Source organism: Euleptes europaea, chromosome 3 (genome assembly GCF_029931775.1).
Source record: "Euleptes europaea isolate rEulEur1 chromosome 3, rEulEur1.hap1, whole genome shotgun sequence".
In the NCBI taxonomy this organism is placed as follows: Eukaryota; Metazoa; Chordata; class Lepidosauria; order Squamata; family Sphaerodactylidae; genus Euleptes; species Euleptes europaea.
In genome coordinates this window covers 33403298-33420922 of record NC_079314.1, presented here as the reverse complement: position 1 = coordinate 33420922, position 17625 = coordinate 33403298, and the positions used below count along the sequence as shown (strand labels likewise).

At 49.8% G+C, this 17625-nt stretch overlaps 1 protein-coding gene across 1 annotated transcript; it reads left to right on the top strand.

Annotated features, from left to right (window-relative positions):
* The first annotated feature begins 1543 nt into the window (after positions 1–1543).
* NT5C1A (5'-nucleotidase, cytosolic IA) lies at positions 1544–17084 on the top strand. Its single transcript, XM_056847447.1, has 6 exons — positions 1544–1695; positions 8553–8720; positions 10486–10615; positions 13088–13210; positions 14310–14494; positions 16664–17084. Exons 1-6 carry the CDS (start codon positions 1549–1551, stop codon positions 17027–17029), a joined length of 1119 nt encoding a protein of 372 aa, XP_056703425.1. The 5' UTR covers positions 1544–1548; the 3' UTR covers positions 17030–17084.
* The last annotated feature ends 541 nt before the right edge of the window (positions 17085–17625 follow it).

Below are 17625 nucleotides of genomic sequence, written 5' to 3'. Positions count from 1 at the left end.
GTTTAGGGTTGGTCCTGATGGAGGCAGCTACATCAGTCAGAACCAGGGCATTCTCGATGCAGAGCTTTGGGCTGCCTTGGCACTGGCTCCAAACTTTTGCATCGCTGACAACATATCTTACCCTGCTTTCCTTATTGCATTGTTTTCCTCGCTCTGTAACTTTCTCAGCTCAGTGAGAAAGGTGGACTTACAAGCCCAGTAGATAAAGCACAGCTGTTGAAAAGCTCTCAGCCACAGTCGCTAATTAAAGCCTCCAAGGTCAGGTTCTGGGGAAAAGTCCAGCATGAGTCCCCAGAAGCACTGATACCACCACCCCACCACCCAGCCAGGCCCAAGTAAGGAATGGTTCCCATAAGACCGCCAACCTCCAGGTAGGGCCTGGAGATCTCCTGGAATTCCAGTGGATCTGAAGACTACAGAGATCAGTTCCCTTGGAGAAAATAGGTGCTTTGGAGGGTGAAATCTATGGCACTATAAATAGGGTTGCCAGGTCCCTCTTCGCCACCGGCGGGAGGTTTTTAGGGCAAAGCCTGAGGAGGGTGCAGTTTGGGGAGGGGCTTCAATGCCATAGAGTCCAATGGCAAAGCGGCCATTTCCTCCAGCTGAACTGATCTCTTATCAGCTGGAGATCAGTTGTAATAGCAGGAGATCTCCAGCTAGTTGCTAGAGGTTGGCCACCCTAATTATAACCCACTGAAGATCCCCCCTCCCCAGCTCCACCCACAAATCTTCAGGAATTTCCAAACCCAGAGTTGGCAACCCTAGACCTTGCCCTGTGCAAGTGGGAGCCACTACTGCCGTCAGAAGCCAGCCGCCCGAGCCCAAGGCAGATCTTCTTCTCCCTCCCCCATTTTGAAGGGGTGCAGCTGGGGACAGCCCCCCCCTCCAAAATGGGGCTTAGGGCAGCTGCCTCAGTTGCCTATTGGCTAAGACCACTCCTGGATTCAGAGGTAGTATATCTGGAGTACCAGTGGCTGAGTGGCAGGATCAGCATTATTGCTTCTGTGCCCTGCTGCTTGTGGGATTCCCAGAGCCTGTTGTAAACAAAATGTAGCTCGCTGGATTGCCCCCCCTCCCTTGCACACTGGACTTCCCGCGTAGAGAGCAGCCCTTCCCAGGAGGCTGGGTCCAGCCAGCTCCTCTGTTGCAGAGATTTGCTCCCTTCCTTGGCATGGTTGATCTGAACTGAATCACTCCCCTGAAGAACAGCAGCTTGCCTGATGCAGCAGATCCAGCCCTGAGGAGGTTAAGCTAGCTTGGCTGGCAGGCAGCTTTGGCATTCAAGCCTTCCCCGGAGCTTCATGGGATCCCATATCAAGCATTTCCTCCTGGCTGGAGGAGTGAGTGACACACAAACACACACATACCCAGCTCCCACCTCCTCCTCTGCTGCCTGATCCGTTCTCTCTGAAGCCAAGCTGCATCCAAGGATATTGGCGCTTTAATCCCGGGCACCATCCCCACCGGCTGTCTCTGCTAAATTGGGAGGAGAAATACTCTGCTTGCTAGTACCATCCTGCTCCTCGGAAAGGGCACAGAGCAAGGAAGATGGACCGAGTTGGACTTGGGCACCCGGAAGAGAAAGGAGACACTGGCAGCAAAGCGACCAGAGCTGGAGGACAGCCAAACCCAGAGACTTGGGACGATGCCGAAGCCTTTTATGCCAACCTCTCCCCACAAAAGAAACCCAAATCGGTAAGGGAGATTTCCCCCCCCTTTCTCTTATCGGAACAGGATAGGGACTGGTGGGATGCATGTTGCCCCTGGGGGTGGCTGTGTGGTTTGCACTGCGATGTGTTTACATGAAAGAGAAGAGGAGACCTGCAAAGAGGGAATTCATCTTTGGAGTAGAAAATCCCAAGCTAAGCGAGTTGTTGAATTTCCCTGCCTAGTTACCTTTGCAGGTGTGATGGAGGGCAGAGAAGTGGCACGTGTGCTTTGCAAGTAGAAGGAAGGGGCCAGGCACACTGAGTTTGGGAGCTGAGATTTCTCTGCCGCAGACCTTGGAAAGCGGCTGTTGCTCAGCGCTGGACTAGGTTAGCCAACACTGTGGCTTTTGATAAGGCGGCTCCGTATGGTTCACAGACCCACTTGGGATGAATGACACCTGTCAGATAGCTGGCATTCAGCAGAGAGTGGTATGCTTCCAGGGGCAGCTGCCCTTGCCTGTAAGGCAGAGAGCTGTTCTATATACAAGATGAAATGGGGTGTATGGGGGGGCACAGCTACAAAAATGGAACATGCCATCCTTCTGGATCCAAGGTCAAGAGGTTACTGGCTGAGTTTTGTGTTCCAGCTGTTGTGCCCAATGGGAAGGTAGGCAGGTCCCTGTTGTGGGTAAGTAATGCATTTGTCTGGGTACAGAAGAAGAAGAGTTGGTTTTTATATGCCGACTTTCTCTACCACTTAAGGAAGAATCAAACCGGCTTACAATCACCTTCCCTTCCCCTCCCCACAAAAGACACCCTGGGAGGTAGATGGGGCTGAGAGAGCTGTGACTAGCCCAAGGTCACCCAGCTGGCTTCATGTGTAGGAGTGGGGAAACCAAACCGGTTCACCGGATTAGAGTCCACCACTCATGCGGAGGAGTGGGGAATCAAACCCGGTTCTCCAGATCAGAGTCCACCGCTCCAAACCACCACTCTTAACCACTACACCATGCTGTCTCTATCAGAGAAGATGGCCTCTGGCCCTAGGCTACAGTACATGCCGTCGAGTCACAACCAACTCATAGCAACCCCATGCTCGGGACGTTCCAGCCAAGAGAGGAGCAGAGTTGGTTTGCCTTTGCCTTCCTCTTCATAAGACCCCTGATTTTCCTTGGCGGTCTCCCATCCAAGTGCTGCCAGTAGCCCACCCTGCTTAGCTCCCAAGCTCTGATGAGCCGGGGCTAAATTGGGCTATCCGGGCTTCAGGGTCTCTTGAGGTGCGGGGCGCTTCATTATCCCATTTACTGATGAAGTCAGTGGGAGAGCTCCCCTTTCATGAGGTGAAATGTTCGAGTCCTCTAGCAGCAGGGTTAGGGTTAGCTGTTGTTGCCAGGTGGATCACCCAAGGCAGGCCCTGCCAGAAAGCAAAGTGAGGCAGCTGCCTTGGGCAGAGGATTCTGGACACCATTACAAAACAGAAAAAACTGGGTTGGTTTCCCCAAATCACTCTGATTAGTGCAGAGATCACAGAAACAGCCTGTGGTTTTTCCACCCTGAGGATGAAAATCTCTTGGGGCAGCCTCTGGTTTTGGCATTTAATTCCAGCATTACAGCTAAGAGATAGTCCTTTTGGCATACCATATCACGGGAGGCAATTCACCAAGATCGCCCCAGCCTCACTGAAATGGGCATCCCTTAGGCAGAAGTGCTTACAGAGGATCACTCCGTTTCCCCTCCTTATTCATCACTGGCCATCCCACCTTGCTCTGTGATTATTGAATTCCCACAACACAACGTACCTTGGCTTGACCCCAAATTTTGATTTCTGTGTGTGGACCTGCAGGCCCACAGAAAGCAGCACGGCATAGCCCGATCTCAACAGATCTCGGAAGCTAAGCAGGGTCAGCCCTGGTTAGTAGTTGGATGGGAAGCCACCAAGGAATATCAGGGTCACTATGCAGAGCCCCGTGGCGCAGAGTGGTAAACTGCAGTACTGCAGTCCAAGCTCTGCTCACGACCTAAATTCAATCCCAACAGAAGTCGGTTTCAAGGTCGACTCAGCCTTCCATCCTTCCGAGGTCGGTAAAACGAGTACCCAGCTTGCTGGGGGGTAAAGGGAAGATGACTGGGGAAGGCACTGACAAACCACCCTGCAAACAAAGTCTGCCTTGGAAACGTCGGGATGTGACGTCACCCCATGGGTCAGGAATGACCTGGTTGCACAGGGGACCTTTACCTTTTTTATGCAGAGGAAGTCACTGGCAAACCACCCCTGTTAGTCTCTTGCATTGAAAACTCCACAAGGAGTTGTCATGTCGGCTGTGACTTAACGGCACTTTACACACACACACGCATGTGGGACCTTCGTCTTTACATCCCTGCTCCAGGTCTGGAGCCCAGGCTCAACACATCTATCAACAACCAAATAAATGAGTGAATACTTGCCTGAAGCTATGTCAGGGAGACCTACAACAAGGATCTCTTGTGAATGTTGCAGTGTTTTGATCACAGGACAACAGTGCCTGCATTTGGTTGCTGGTCACTGGCCCTATGATGTCTATCGCATTTTTGCTGGCTGCCTTGCTCTCCTGGCAGCTTTCCATCCACCATGGGGTGCAGTCGTTTTTGGCAGTGCCATTTGCCTGCCGTACAGTGAAAGGGACTGGCTGTACTTGAGCGCAATCGGCTTTGCTCAGAAGCTGCCACCAAATCGCCCTCCCTACTCTCTACTCCGGGAATATTTCTCCTGTAACTTATCCTCTGCTGGGCTGCAATAAATCATTCATTCATTCCATCCCCTCCTTCCCGCTGTCCCTGAGTGAGGAAGACTTTCCAACAGGAGGGAAGTTGACCTCATTCCCCGCCCAGTGTCAAACCCACCTGGTTCTCCTTGCATCTATCCTGCTAATGAACAATATTGTTCTGCTATTCCCAGGAAATGATATCAAGTGCCCCTGTGAGCCACCACTCCGCTTCTTGTCTCTAACAGCAGCACAGGAAGGGGCTTTATAAGTCAAAAGGCAAACAAAGACTGGGCCTAATGTGTGGTCCTAAGAATGCATCACACATAAAGGAAACCTAAACTATTTCTCACTGCTGTCTGGAAGCCAAACTGGCCTGCGCCCTCTTACGAGCTATTAAAATAATATTTTAGCTAATGAGTAACTCCTGGCTCCCAAGCAGCTAATTTGGGAGAGTTATGGCTAACTGGGAGCCCCCCTAACCGGTTAATAACTGACTATGTTGAATGATTCATTAGCCAACATTTCATCTGGCTTTCTTCAAAGTGGGAAAGAAGACTGGAGCTGTGCATAAAGTTGCCAGCTCTGGGATGAGAAAGTCTTGGAGATTCGGGGGTGGAGTCTTGTGATGGTGGGTTTGGGGGGGGGGGGCAGTGACCTTACTGGAGTACGATGCCAAAGAGTCCACCCTCCAAACTGATGTCTGCCGTCTGGAGATGAGCTGGAATTCCAGGGGATTCCCCAGGCCCCACCTGGAGGCTGACATCTCTACTCCAAAGCAGCAATTTTCTCCAGAGGAACTGATCTCTGTTGTCTGGAGATCAGGTGTAATTCTGGGATATTGTCAGGCCCCACCTGGAGGTTGGTGACCTTGGGCTGGGACTTTCTATTTATTTATTTATTTATTGGCCACCCTTTCCCGGCCGAGGCCAAGCTCAGAGCGGCTAACATCATTCTGAAAACAATTAGAAATATTTCATATAACTACTTAAATAACCATAAAATCCCAGTGCCTTATCACAATACTAATGCTGTAGCAAAAAAAATAAATACATCCTTACAGACAATATAACAGTAGAATAACTAGGGCTGCCAACCTCCAGGTACTAGCTAGAGATCTCCTGCTATTACAACTGACCTCCAGCTGATAAGAGATCAGTTCCCCTGGAGAAAATGGCCGCTTTGGCAATTGGACTCTATGGCATTGAAGTCCCTCCCCAAACCCCACTCTCCTCAGGCTCTGCCCCCAAAACCTCCCGCCAGTGGCAAAGAGGGGCCTGGCAATCCTAGTTCTTCAACCGGACATAGATTTCCTAAGGCAAACTAACATAATAATGAATAGAATACTGTAAACATGTACTTGTTTATATTTTGTTTTTTTCTGCTCTTAAAAGTCAAAGCAGCTTACACATCTACACAGCCATACTAGGGTTACCAACTCTGGTTTGGGAAATTCTTGGAAATTTTGGGGGTGGAGCAGGTATAGGCAGGGTTTGGGGAGGGAAGGATGCTCTAGTCTATAACACCATAGAGTCCACCCTCTAAAGCTGCCGTTTTATCCAGGGGAACTGACCTCTGTAATTTGGACAGCAGGTGTAATTCCAGGAGATCTCCTGGTCCCACCTGAAGGTTGGCAACCCTGGACCAATCCCACAACGTCAGTATTTGATCATCAGCAACCAAAACTCTAGAGGCAGAAGTCTGGCCCCTAACAAAGCCTCTAATCAACAGCCTACTATTGGGGAGCAAGAGATGAGGGTGGGGGTGCTGGGGGGGGAGGGCTGTATCAAGGCCTTTTCCAGAGGGCAAGAAGTTTGGGGAGGCAGCCTGTGGATACATACAATTGTTTGATGACAGGGTTAGGGTTGCCAACTTCCAGGTGGCGGCAGGAGATCTTCTATTACGCAGCCAATAGAGATCAGTTCACCTGGAGAAAATGGCCGTTTTGGCAATTAGACTCTATGGCATTTAAGTCCCTCCCCTCTCAAATCCCACCCTCCTCAGGCTCTGCCCCCCAAACCTCCCGCTGGTGGCAAAGAGGGACCTGGCAACCCTAATGACAGGGGATCCCAATGGGGTTCTGTTTGCTGATGCAGGGATGTGGCCTTCTTCCTTGCTGTGACTTTCCCCCAGGAAGTGCAGCTGTTATCCCATCTGTTAGGGCTGGGAGGACAGTCACAGCTCTAGTGTGTCATGGGCACCTAGTGACCGGGGGTGGGGGGGGGCGGCATTAGGTAGCCAACAGCCATAAGTGCTGGTCCAGGACTGGAAGGAGAGGGAGGGGCTGGGACAGTTTCATTGAAAAGTCAATCCAGAGGGAGCCTGGCATGCGAGCAGGGGATAGGGTTGCCAGGTCCCTCTTCACCACCAGCAGGAGGTTTTGGGGGCAGAGCCTGAGGAGGGCAGGGTTTGGGGAGGGTCTTCAATGCCATGGAGTCCAATCGCCAAAGCGGCAATTTTCTCCAGGTGAACCGATCTCTATTGGCTGGAGATCAGTTGTAATAGCAGGAGATCGGCAGCTAGTTCCTGGAGGTTGGCAACCCTAGCGGGGGGGCTGGTTTGGAAATCCAACCAAAGGGGGCCAGAATGAGGAAGCAGCAAAGCAGCAGGCAGAGAAAGGAGGTAGACAAGATGAGAGGCAGAGTCGCTTCCAACAAGAGCCCAATCTTGACTTGGGGTTGCCAATCTCCCAGTGGGGTGAAGAGATCTCCTGGAATTACAACTGATCTCTAGACAATAGAAATCAGTTCCCTTGAAGAAAATGGCTGTTTTGGATTGTGGAATCTATGCGTTATACTTCCCTGAGGTCCCTCCTCTCCCCAAACCCCACCCTCCCAGGCTTCACCCTCAAGTCTCCAGGAATTTCCTAGCTTAGAGCTGGCAACCCTAGCAGGCAAGGCCTTCGGTTGTGGTAGGTCTGAGCTTTGTCCTGGGGCAGGGTCACTTTCAGAATGGAACCCAAGGCTCTGATTCCCACCCCAAGGAGGCTTGGGCAAGTCTTTCTCCCCAGATGGCACCCCCTTCCTTCAATGCATTTGGCTTGGCAACTGTGCCAGGGGGAGTAGGCTGCATGGGTTGCAGAGCTGTTATTTATAGATTGGTCAGGAGCCAGTGGATTTTGGGGGGGAAGGCAGAGGAAAAAATGTGCAAAGCACCAGAGATTACAAGGCGTTTATCTAATCACTTGTAGCTACACCAAAGTTTTACAAAACAGTAGTAACAGCAAAGTTTCCATTAAATTGCACCTTTCAAAGGTTCCATTAAATTGCAAAACATGAATTACAGTATACAAACAATGAGCAAACAACAAAAAACAAAAGTGTTGATAATATAACATAAAACCACAACAGTGACAGGTGTCAGTATCAGGCGTCTGTCCCTAGCATCCCATAAGCAAACTCATCCAGGCAGGTAGCTCAGAAGCAGTAATACTTTATTAGGAGCAAAAAGACAGATTAAAGGATTGACTGCCTACAGGCAGGTGAGGCTAGTAATGGGGAACACAGGCAGGTTACATGCTTAAGACACTACGGACTGAAAAGGTAAACATTGCTAGGCAACCTCGAGATAAGCGGTTCCCAGAAAGACAGACTAAACATTGCCACAGCTGTAGAAAACAGGATGAGCGAAACTGTACACAGACGTTCATAGGCATGAGAACCAAGGACTTGACGTGTGGCCAGAACCTGCCCTGACTCACGTCAAGAGCCTTTGCTCCAGCAAAACAGGCAAAGGCCTGACAACAGGTTTGCCATCTAATATCCCGTTTCAATATCCTCCTTCGGACTGTAACCTTGAAATACAACAACAAACAGAAGTTTACTCTCCCTCTTCTTTTTCTCTTTTGGGGGGAAAGGGACACACACACACACACACTGTACTGAACGAATGAATGGGTACATCATTCATTTCTGCCACTAAACGTTATACCATAAGAACTGCCTTTCTGGATGAGGCAAAAGACAATTTCCACGGGCAAAACATGGAAGCAGAAATGAGTGGCATGAAGCAATGGCTATTTCTTCTGTTGCTTGTCCTGAGCACCTGGTGTTCAGAACTATACTGCCTCTGTACATGGAGGTTCGGTGTAGCTATTCCAGCAAATAATAATCGACAGGTCTTTTACGGCACGGGCAACTGCTTTCTCTTCCACTCTCCCAAGCCAAAGCCACAGAATGCCATCACGATCGCTGTGTCGTCCAGAGCTTTATTCCGTATGGAAGAGGAGGAGAAGATCTACAGTGAGCAAGGTGTGGAGGCCTACGTCCAATACCAGCTGGATCATGAGAACGAGCCCCTCTTGCCTGGAGCAGCTTTTCCTTTTGTCAAGGTCTGTTCCTGTATGGATTGGTTTTTTTTTGTTTGTTTTTTTTGATCTTGTCAGGATATGGGTTCAAGATATCTGGGCACCCTGCTAGAGCAAGGGTTCCCAATGTGTTGCCTGTGGGCACCATGGCATCCGCTGACACATTTTCTGGCACCCGCTAAGTGTTTTTAGGGGGTGGGTGGGGCCAGGTAGGGCTGTTGCCCAGCAAGGCTTCTGATTGACTATTGAAGAAGAAGAAGAGTTGGTTTTTATATGCCATCTTTCTCCACCACTTAAGGAAGAATCAAACCCTCCCCACAACAGACACCCTGAGAGGTAGGTGGGTAGGCTTACCAGGCCCCTCGCGAGGAAAAGGCCCCTCGTGAGGCAGCACTTCAGGTTGTAAACCAGAAGTGCAGCGCATGCACGTCAGTGCACGCGTGCACGTTTGCCCGACGACCCTCAGGTGGTTGGCAGGCAGAGGGGTGAATTGCCAGGGGTTTGCCCGCCACCACTGGGCACCTGGCAACCCGAGGGGCTGAGAGAGCTCTAAGAGAGCTGTGACTAGCCCAAGGTCACCCAGCTGGCTTCATGTGTAGGAGTGGGGAAACCAACCCAGTTCACCAGATTAGAGTCCGCCACTCATGTGGAGGAGTGGGGAATCAAACCCGGTTCTCCAGATCAGAGTCCACTGCTCCAGATCACTGCTCTTAACCACTACACCACAGTGGAGATTTTTTTAAATGTTGTTTTGGCAGCAGCTGCCATCACAGCACAAAGATCTACATTGTGTTACTGAAGTTAAGCTGTCACAATAATTTTGTGGCTGGCTCCACCTCCATGTTGTGGCAGCCATTTTGTTGCTGCGCCCACCATGCTGTGTCAGAATCCCCAATGTGCCCGCAGGCTCAAAACATTTGGGGACTCCTGGGCTAGAACAAATGCTAGCTCAGTTGTTAACTAGGACAGGGCCATGGCTCAGTGGTAGAGCCACCTGCTGTACATGCTGGAGATCCCAGGTCCCTCCCCCACTTAATTTGCCTCCAGGGAAACAATCTGTGGTTAGGTGCTGAGAAATACCTCCCTTTGCCTGGGAGTCATGGGCAGTCAAAGGAGACCCGTATATAAGACCACTTCTTAGATGCCAGCGAGCACTAGCGCATGTTTGCTGTATGATCAGGAAGGCATGGGGAGAGGCCGTGGCTCAGCAGCAGAGCATCTGCTTGGCATGCAAAAGATCCCAGGTTCAATCCCTGGCATCTCCAGTGAAAAGGATCAGGTAGTAGGTAATGCTAGAGACCTCTGCATTAAACCCTGGAGAGCTGCTGCCAGTCTGAGTAGACAATACTGACCTTGATGGACCAGTGGTCTGACTCTGTATAAGGCAGCTTCATTTAGGGTAGGGCTCAATGTTAAAGCATCTGTTTTGTAGAGAAAGGGCCCAAGTTCAATCCCTGGCATCCCCTGTTAAAAGGATCTTGTAACAGGTGATGCAAAAGACCTCTACATAACCCCCTGGAGAGCCACTGCCAGTCTGAGTATACAATACTGACTGTGATTGACAAAGGGTTTGATTCAATACTGTATAAGGCAGTTTCATATGTGGTCATGTGAGTATGAAAGACCCTAAATAAATAAACAAACACAGGGCTTAATTTTTTTGCATGCCTAAGGAGGGCTGTTTGCTGGGCCCAGGCACTTCAGCAGGTCTCCCCCCGCCCCCCGTTGAGTCATTTTGCTGGACGGGGTGGCCTTGGGCACTTGGCCAGATGGATTTTTGCTTCTGCAGGCTCTGGAAGCCGTCAACACTCAACTGCGGGAGCTGTACCCAGACAGCGAGGAGCTCTTTGACGTCGTCCTCGTGACCAACAACCATGCCCAAGTGGGAGTTCGCCTGATCAATACCATCAACCACTACAGTGAGTTGCTGGAACGAGGGTTGCCATCCTCCAGGTGGGACCTGGAGATTTCCTGGAATTATAAAACAGATCGGTTCCTGTGGAGAAAACGGCTACTTTGGAGGATGGATTGTATGGCATTGTTACCCACTGAGGTCCCTCCTCTTCCCAAACCCTGCCCTCCCCAGGGTCTGCCCCCAAATCTCCAGGAATTTCCCAGCCCAGAGTTGGCAACCCTAGCCAAAACCCTCAGCAACAGAACAAGTCAGGGCAGGTCGGCTCTTTTCCGCCTACCCATTTGCCAGTGACTGTGCACCGAGCCCTGAGAGGTGCACAGGTAGCCCTGCATGCTGGTGGTGGGTGTGTGGGTGTGTGTTTGCAAGCCAAGGTTCTCTCCCAAGGCCAGCAATCTTCAAGGCTAGCCAAAATAATTTTTTTGCTGCCTCAACTGACTTATGGCGACCCCATTGGCTTTTCAAGACAAGAGACATTTAGAGGTGGTTTGCCATTGCCTGCCTCTGCATCACAACGTTAGACTTCCTTGGTGGTCTCCCATCCAAATACTAACCGGGGCCAACCCTGCTTAGCTTCTGAGATCTGATGAGATCGGTCTAGTCCAGACTATCCAGGTCAGGGCCATAATAGTGGGAGCTAATGAACCCCCACCTTCTTCTTGTAATGGAACAAGCTGCTGCATGTGGGTCTAAGCCTATATTGGGAGGGAAGGCAGCATGGTATATAGCCTGATATATACGTCAGATCTCGGAAGCTAAGCTAAGGTACTTGGAAGGGAGACCTCCAAGAAAGACTCTGCAGAGGAAGTCAGTGGCAAACCACTTCTGCTTAATCACTTGCCTTGAAAACACCACCAGGGGCCACTATAAATCAGCTGCGACTTGACAGCACTTTATGCACAGACATAAGACATAGTTTTATTCTGAAGGCTTACTGCGAGAGCTAACGCACTCACTGTTTGAAACGTTTGTTGAGATGTTTTATTGATTCATGATCGCACCTTCCCCCCTCCCTTTGGTGGTGGAACCGTTTCGCTGTTGCTTAATCCATGTGGTTTCCAGAAACGCTTATAAGGCTATCTTTTTCCTTTCTCTGGGGGTTACCGTACTTTGTATTCCCAGCGATGTATTAAGAGTTTTAAAATGTTATTAAAAACTTCGCTTTAAAAGGGTTTTTGAATACCATGGCTTATAAATGGTTGAAGACGTCGTCACAGCTAAAGGGGCCAAACAAAGTGCGAACAGTATTTTTTATAACGTTTTCAAACTCTTAATACATCGCTGGGATTACATAGAAAGTGCGAACAGTATTTTTTATAATATTTTCAAACTCTTAATACATCGCTGGGAATACAAGTGCGGTAACCCCTTCTGTTTCCCAGACGGCTTCCCCCGAGGTGCAGATAGCTTTGCTGTTTATTTCCCTGCCCCTCTGCTGTCCACACCCACTGTGAAGCCCATGTCCCCTCCCCTTTCTCAGTAAACTTTTCAAACAGTGAGTGTGTTAGCCCTTCTGGTCTAACTGTTATGGCCTCCCCCCCTCCCCCGATATGTAATATTTCCCCACAAAAAATTGAGCCAGGGGAAGAAAAAAACCTTTTGATCAGAAAAAAAGAAACCCAGACATTTGGGGAAAATTAAATATGTCCAACACCTAATTTTCCTATCGAACCCGAATCAATTTTTTTCTGCTTTAACAACATAAAATGCATGATATATAACTTAGCATACACAACTGTACAATTTATGACATTTAAACTTATCAATACTTTAGTTATCTACAAGCAAAATGGTAAATATATCCAATACTGCTGCACCTTGTGCTATCTTAATACATTTCACTCATCCCAAAAGGGGGGAGATTGATAAGGGTTTTTTTTAAGTGTGCCCAAAAATTTAAAAAAAAAAACTTTTTCCAAAGCAGAAATTGGGAAGCGCTCAAATTCCCCTTGTTCCACCCAAAAATAGCAAAAAATGTCCTTTGATATTTTCATGCTGTACATATCAATTGAAGAAAACCTTATCTTAAAAGTCACTCATTTCCAAGGAAAAATATTTAATAGCATTTTTGTGTGCTCCCCCAAATGGGCCCTTTCCATCTCTATTCCCCACTGTATCCCAGAGAACCCTAGAAATGGTAGAAATGGGGAACACTTTGAGAATCTCTCATTTGCACTCACCCTTGGCAGGGGTCTTGGCGAGAAAGAGTGACTGTCAACCCTGTCGGCATAAACCGTATTGGGTTGCCAGGATTCTCCTTTTATCTGTTTTGAATCTCTCAACCGCCAGATGCAGCATATGACCCCGCGTTCCGGTATTATGAGTGAGGGGGAAAAGCTTATCCCTGTCCACTCTGTCCATACTATGCATAATTTTATAGACCTCTATCATGCCTATGGCTGACCATTCTCCTGGGGCTGATGGTGCATTAAGAAATCACCTCTGGCAAGTGTAACGGTGGCTCTCTTCTCCCTTCTAGACCTGTTTGTTGAGCGGTTCTGCATGACAGGCGGGAACAGCCCCATCGGCTACCTGAAGGCCTACCACACCAACCTGTACCTGTCGTCCGACTGCGAGAAAGTGAGTGAAGCCATAGAAGCGGGTGAGTCTGCTGTCGGTCAACCTTTGGGTGGAAGAGAAAAAAATATGGCGGGTTTCCTACAGGAAAGGCAGGCTGTAAAATCTGTCACTGTCAGAGAGAGAGGTTGTCTGCATGTGCCCATGTGTGTAGACTGTTGTTACCAGATTGACTGTCATAGTGTGCTTCCCCAGAGGATGAATGGATATTGCTGTTTTGCCAATGTGATCATGCAGGGCAGGGGTCCCCAGTATGGTGCCCACAGCCACCGTGGCATCCACTGACACTTTTTCTGGTGCCCACCAAACGTTTTTAGGAAGTGGGAGGGGCCAGGTAGGGCTTTTGCCCAATAAGGCTTCTGATTGACTATTGGAGGTTTGATTGGCTGTGCAGATTTTTTTTTAAATGTTGCTTTGGCAGCAGCTGCCACCACAACACAAAGATCTGCACTGTGTTACTGAAGTTAAGCTGTGGCAATCATCTTGTGGCTGGCTCCGCCTCCTGTGGTAGCCATATTGTGGCAACCATTTTTTCCTGCGCCCAGCATGTCGTGGAGATCAATAGTAATTTTGGGAGATCTCCAGGCCCCATGTGGAGGCTGGCAGCCCTCCATGACCCACCCCACCAGGATTATCATCATGCTGGCCGGTAGAGGGTGGTGCTGAGTTACTCTGGTGCAACAACAAAAACTCGAAGAGGAATCTGCCCCCCAACCACAGTCAGTTTGCGATCATCCCCTTTAGATATCCTTACTAGGGTTGCCAACCTCCAGGTACTAGCTGGAGATCTCCTGCTATTACAACTGATCTCCAGCCAATAGAGATCAGTTCACCTGGAGAAAATGGCCACTTTGGATATTGGACTCTATGGCAGTGAAGTCCCTCCCCTCTCCAAACCCCGCCCTCCTCAGGCTTCGCCCCCAAAAACCTCCCACCGGTGGCAAAGAGGGACCTGGCAACCCTAATCCATACTCAGTTCAAATAACATTTTGAATTTGCATGTCTTTTAAAATGAACCGCACGTGCTAAAAAAGAGGTGGGTTGGAGGAGGAAGAAAAATATCAGCCCCGCCTGTAGAGGGAATTCAGTGGAATGCCACAATACCCTCTTTTCTCTTTTACAAGGGATTGCTGCTGCCACCGTCTTCAGTCCAAGCACAGATGTGAAGGTCTCTGAGGACCAGCTGCGGGTGGCCTTTGACGGGGACGCTGTCCTTTTTTCAGACGAGTCTGAGCAGATAGTGAAGGCTCACGGTCTCGACAAGTTCTTTGAGCATGAGAAAGCCTATGAGAACAAACCGCTGGCTCAGGTGAGAATACAGGCCAGACCTTGTGGTGTAGTGGTTAGAATGTTGGAATAGGATCTGGGAGACCCAGGTTCGAATCCCCACTCTGCCGTGGAAGCTTGCTGGATGACTTTGGGCTGATCACATACGCTTCAAAGCAGCCATTTTCTCCAGGGGAACTGATTACTGTCATCTGGAGATCAGTTGTACTTTCAGGAGATCTCCAGGCCCCACCTAGAGGTTGGCAAGCCTATTCTGCAGCCTTGGTTGGGGCCACAGCTGCAAAGACCCCACTGTAACAGCAGAAGTTTGTATTACGTGGAGGTGACTGAAGCAGCGCCTGGGCTGACCATTGAAGGTAGCAGGAGTTTTTGACCTAGGGAGAGATCATCTTGAAGGTGTGACCAAAACCTAGTGCTTGGATTAGGCTTAAAAGAACACCACAGTGGGCGGTGACGCAAAGTCTGCATTGCTCCTGACACTGAACTGGAGGCAGCATTTTGCATCAGCTGTAAGAGTCAAGCCTGGCAGTTACAACAGCTTGGGTACACCGCATGGCAAGGTCCCTGCCCTGCCAAGGGGAATGCAGCCTGCAGAGCAAACAGATTTGCTATAAAGCTGCTCTAGAGGCCTCAGACAGCAACCTGCATCTCAAAAAGCAAGGCTGAGGGGTCCCAGAAGTGTGTAGACGGAGCTACAAGGGCCTCGTCAATTCTTCTAACCACATGTATGGTTGAAGCATGATGCCGGCAATGCAAAAGCACGCACCTGTCGGCCTTTCCAACGACATGGATAGCAACCAAGTTTAAAGCAGGTGCTGTGTAAACGTACAAATCCCATGGCCAAATGCTTTTGCCTTGGCCGACATCACCTTTACGACAAAGCACAGTGAGCCTCCCCGGGGCACAGAGATTCTTTCAACGGCACAGCCAGCTCTGAATTGTCTGGATTCAGTCTGATTTGATCCCTCATAATCCTGCTTAAGGCCCTGACCTGGATGGCCCAGGCTAGCCTGATCTCGTCAGATCAGGAATACCAGGGTTGCTGTGCAGAGGAAGGCACTGGCAAACCACCTCTGTTAGTCTCTTGCCATGAACCCCCCCCCCCCCAAAAAAAGGGGTCGCCATAAGTCGGCTGTGGCTTGACAGCACTTTACACACACACAGTCCTGCTTAAGAACAAAGACAGCAGCTCCTGAATGCTTCATCAGCAAGGTTGGGCTGGTGAGGCCTGACTCCAAACCTCTCGATGGTCTCTCCCGAGGGCTTCACCTAGAGATGAACGAGCCACACACGTTCATGATAGAATATACTGGGCGCTTATGCATGGGAGTTTTACCTGGGGTTTGATGCTCACTCGACCAAAACTTTTCTGTTGCGAATCCAGAAAACACTACGCACCAGCAAATTCACCAGCTCAAATTCGGAAGCATGAGTCCCCGCCCCTTGAAAACGCTGCTTTGCAATTGGCTGTAGTGCTTGCTGGGAGAAAAACGCCTGGCTCCCCTCCCCCCTGGTGGAAACCCAAGTGCTGTGTTAAAAACCACAAACGGAGCTCTTTAAAAGGAATGGAATTGGGGGAGGGAGAAACCCAAGTGTCATTTTAAAACCCAGTACTGAGGCACATGTCTGCTTAGAAAGAACTCCATGTAGGAGGAAAAAATCAGGAAGCATTTGAGTCCACACCCCTTGAAATACTGCTTTGTAATTGGCTATAGTGCTTACTGTGAGGAAAATGCCCCCCCCCCCAGCTTCCCTGTCCCACGCTTTGGCTTATGCATGGAGATTTTATCTGGGCTGATCTCAGCCCAGGAACGGAAAGACCCGGAATTTACGAGGGCTGGCTGCAAGGTCATCTCTAATGGATGGAAAACTCATGCATAACTCCAAGGAACAACTGAGACAGTCTGGGGAAAAACGTGAGTCCAAGTACCCTTGCATACAGGACCACTGTTTCAAGGAAGTCCAGTGTTGCTAAGCAGAGGCAGGCAATGGAAAACCACTGTTCATCTCTTGCCTGGAAAACCCTGTGGGGTTGCAATAAGTCTCGACAGCACTTTCCGCCACCATGTGGTGGCGGTTAGGAAGTCCTCAGATGTTCACAAACCCTCGAGGCACCAATTTGTTTTGTGAACTTCAGAGAGACCTCTGTGTACTCAGTGTCTGACAGTTCCTCTTTACTTTTCTTTCCCAGGGACCACTGAAAGGCTTCTTGGAAGCCCTTGGGAAGCTTCAGAAGAAGTTCTACTCCAAGGGCCTCCGCCTGGAATGCCCCATCCGCACCTACCTCGTCACAGCCCGCAGTGCTGCCAGTTCGGGGGCCCGCGCTCTAAAGACTCTCCGGAGCTGGGGGCTTGAAACAGACGAAGCCCTCTTTCTAGCAGGTGCCCCCAAGGGCCCCCTGCTGAAGAAGATCCGCCCACATATCTTCTTTGATGACCAGATGTTCCATGTCGAGGGGGCAAAGGAGATGGGCACGATTGCGGCCCACGTCCCTTACGGGGTGGCACAGAAACATAGGCGCGCGGCACAGGGGAAACAAACCCAGAACAGCAAGTAGTCGTAGAGGGCAGGATGGGCTGGGACAGCCTTTGGATACCTGGAGATCAAAGTCTCTCTTGGGGGACAGAAAATCAGCAGCATCTTCCATGACTGGAAGCAAAGGTGTTCAGATAATCAGTGTTGTGTCTTATTTGGCTAGGCTGCTGGGCGGGAAAGCCTTCCTCCCGCTTGCGTTTTTGCACTTTGTGGACATGTTGTTCCTCTTCCACCTCGGGCCCTGCTCCCCTCACACCTCTCTCATGCCCATTCTAGCTTTTGACACTCGCTTGTTTCAGAGAGAGGCATTTAAGGTTGTTACGTTGCATGGATAACATTTGAGAACTTGTGAGCGATGCTTGAAGTTTCGGACTTTATCAGTTGTTGTTTCGGACAGCTGGTTCTGGAATTGGGGGGGGGGTGTTGAGCAAAGTCCCCCGAGTTCCCCGACAACATGGCCATTTTCACTTTGCACAGGGTCAGAAGCTGTGCAAGAGAATCCTTGGCTCCTCTTCCAGGTTAAGAGGCACGTGGAAAGTGCCTTGTCCTGGAACTGTCTGAAAAAAGAGGCTTGTGAGGTACTTGCAGGGCTCAAAAAGTGTGTCTCTGGGTTCCATA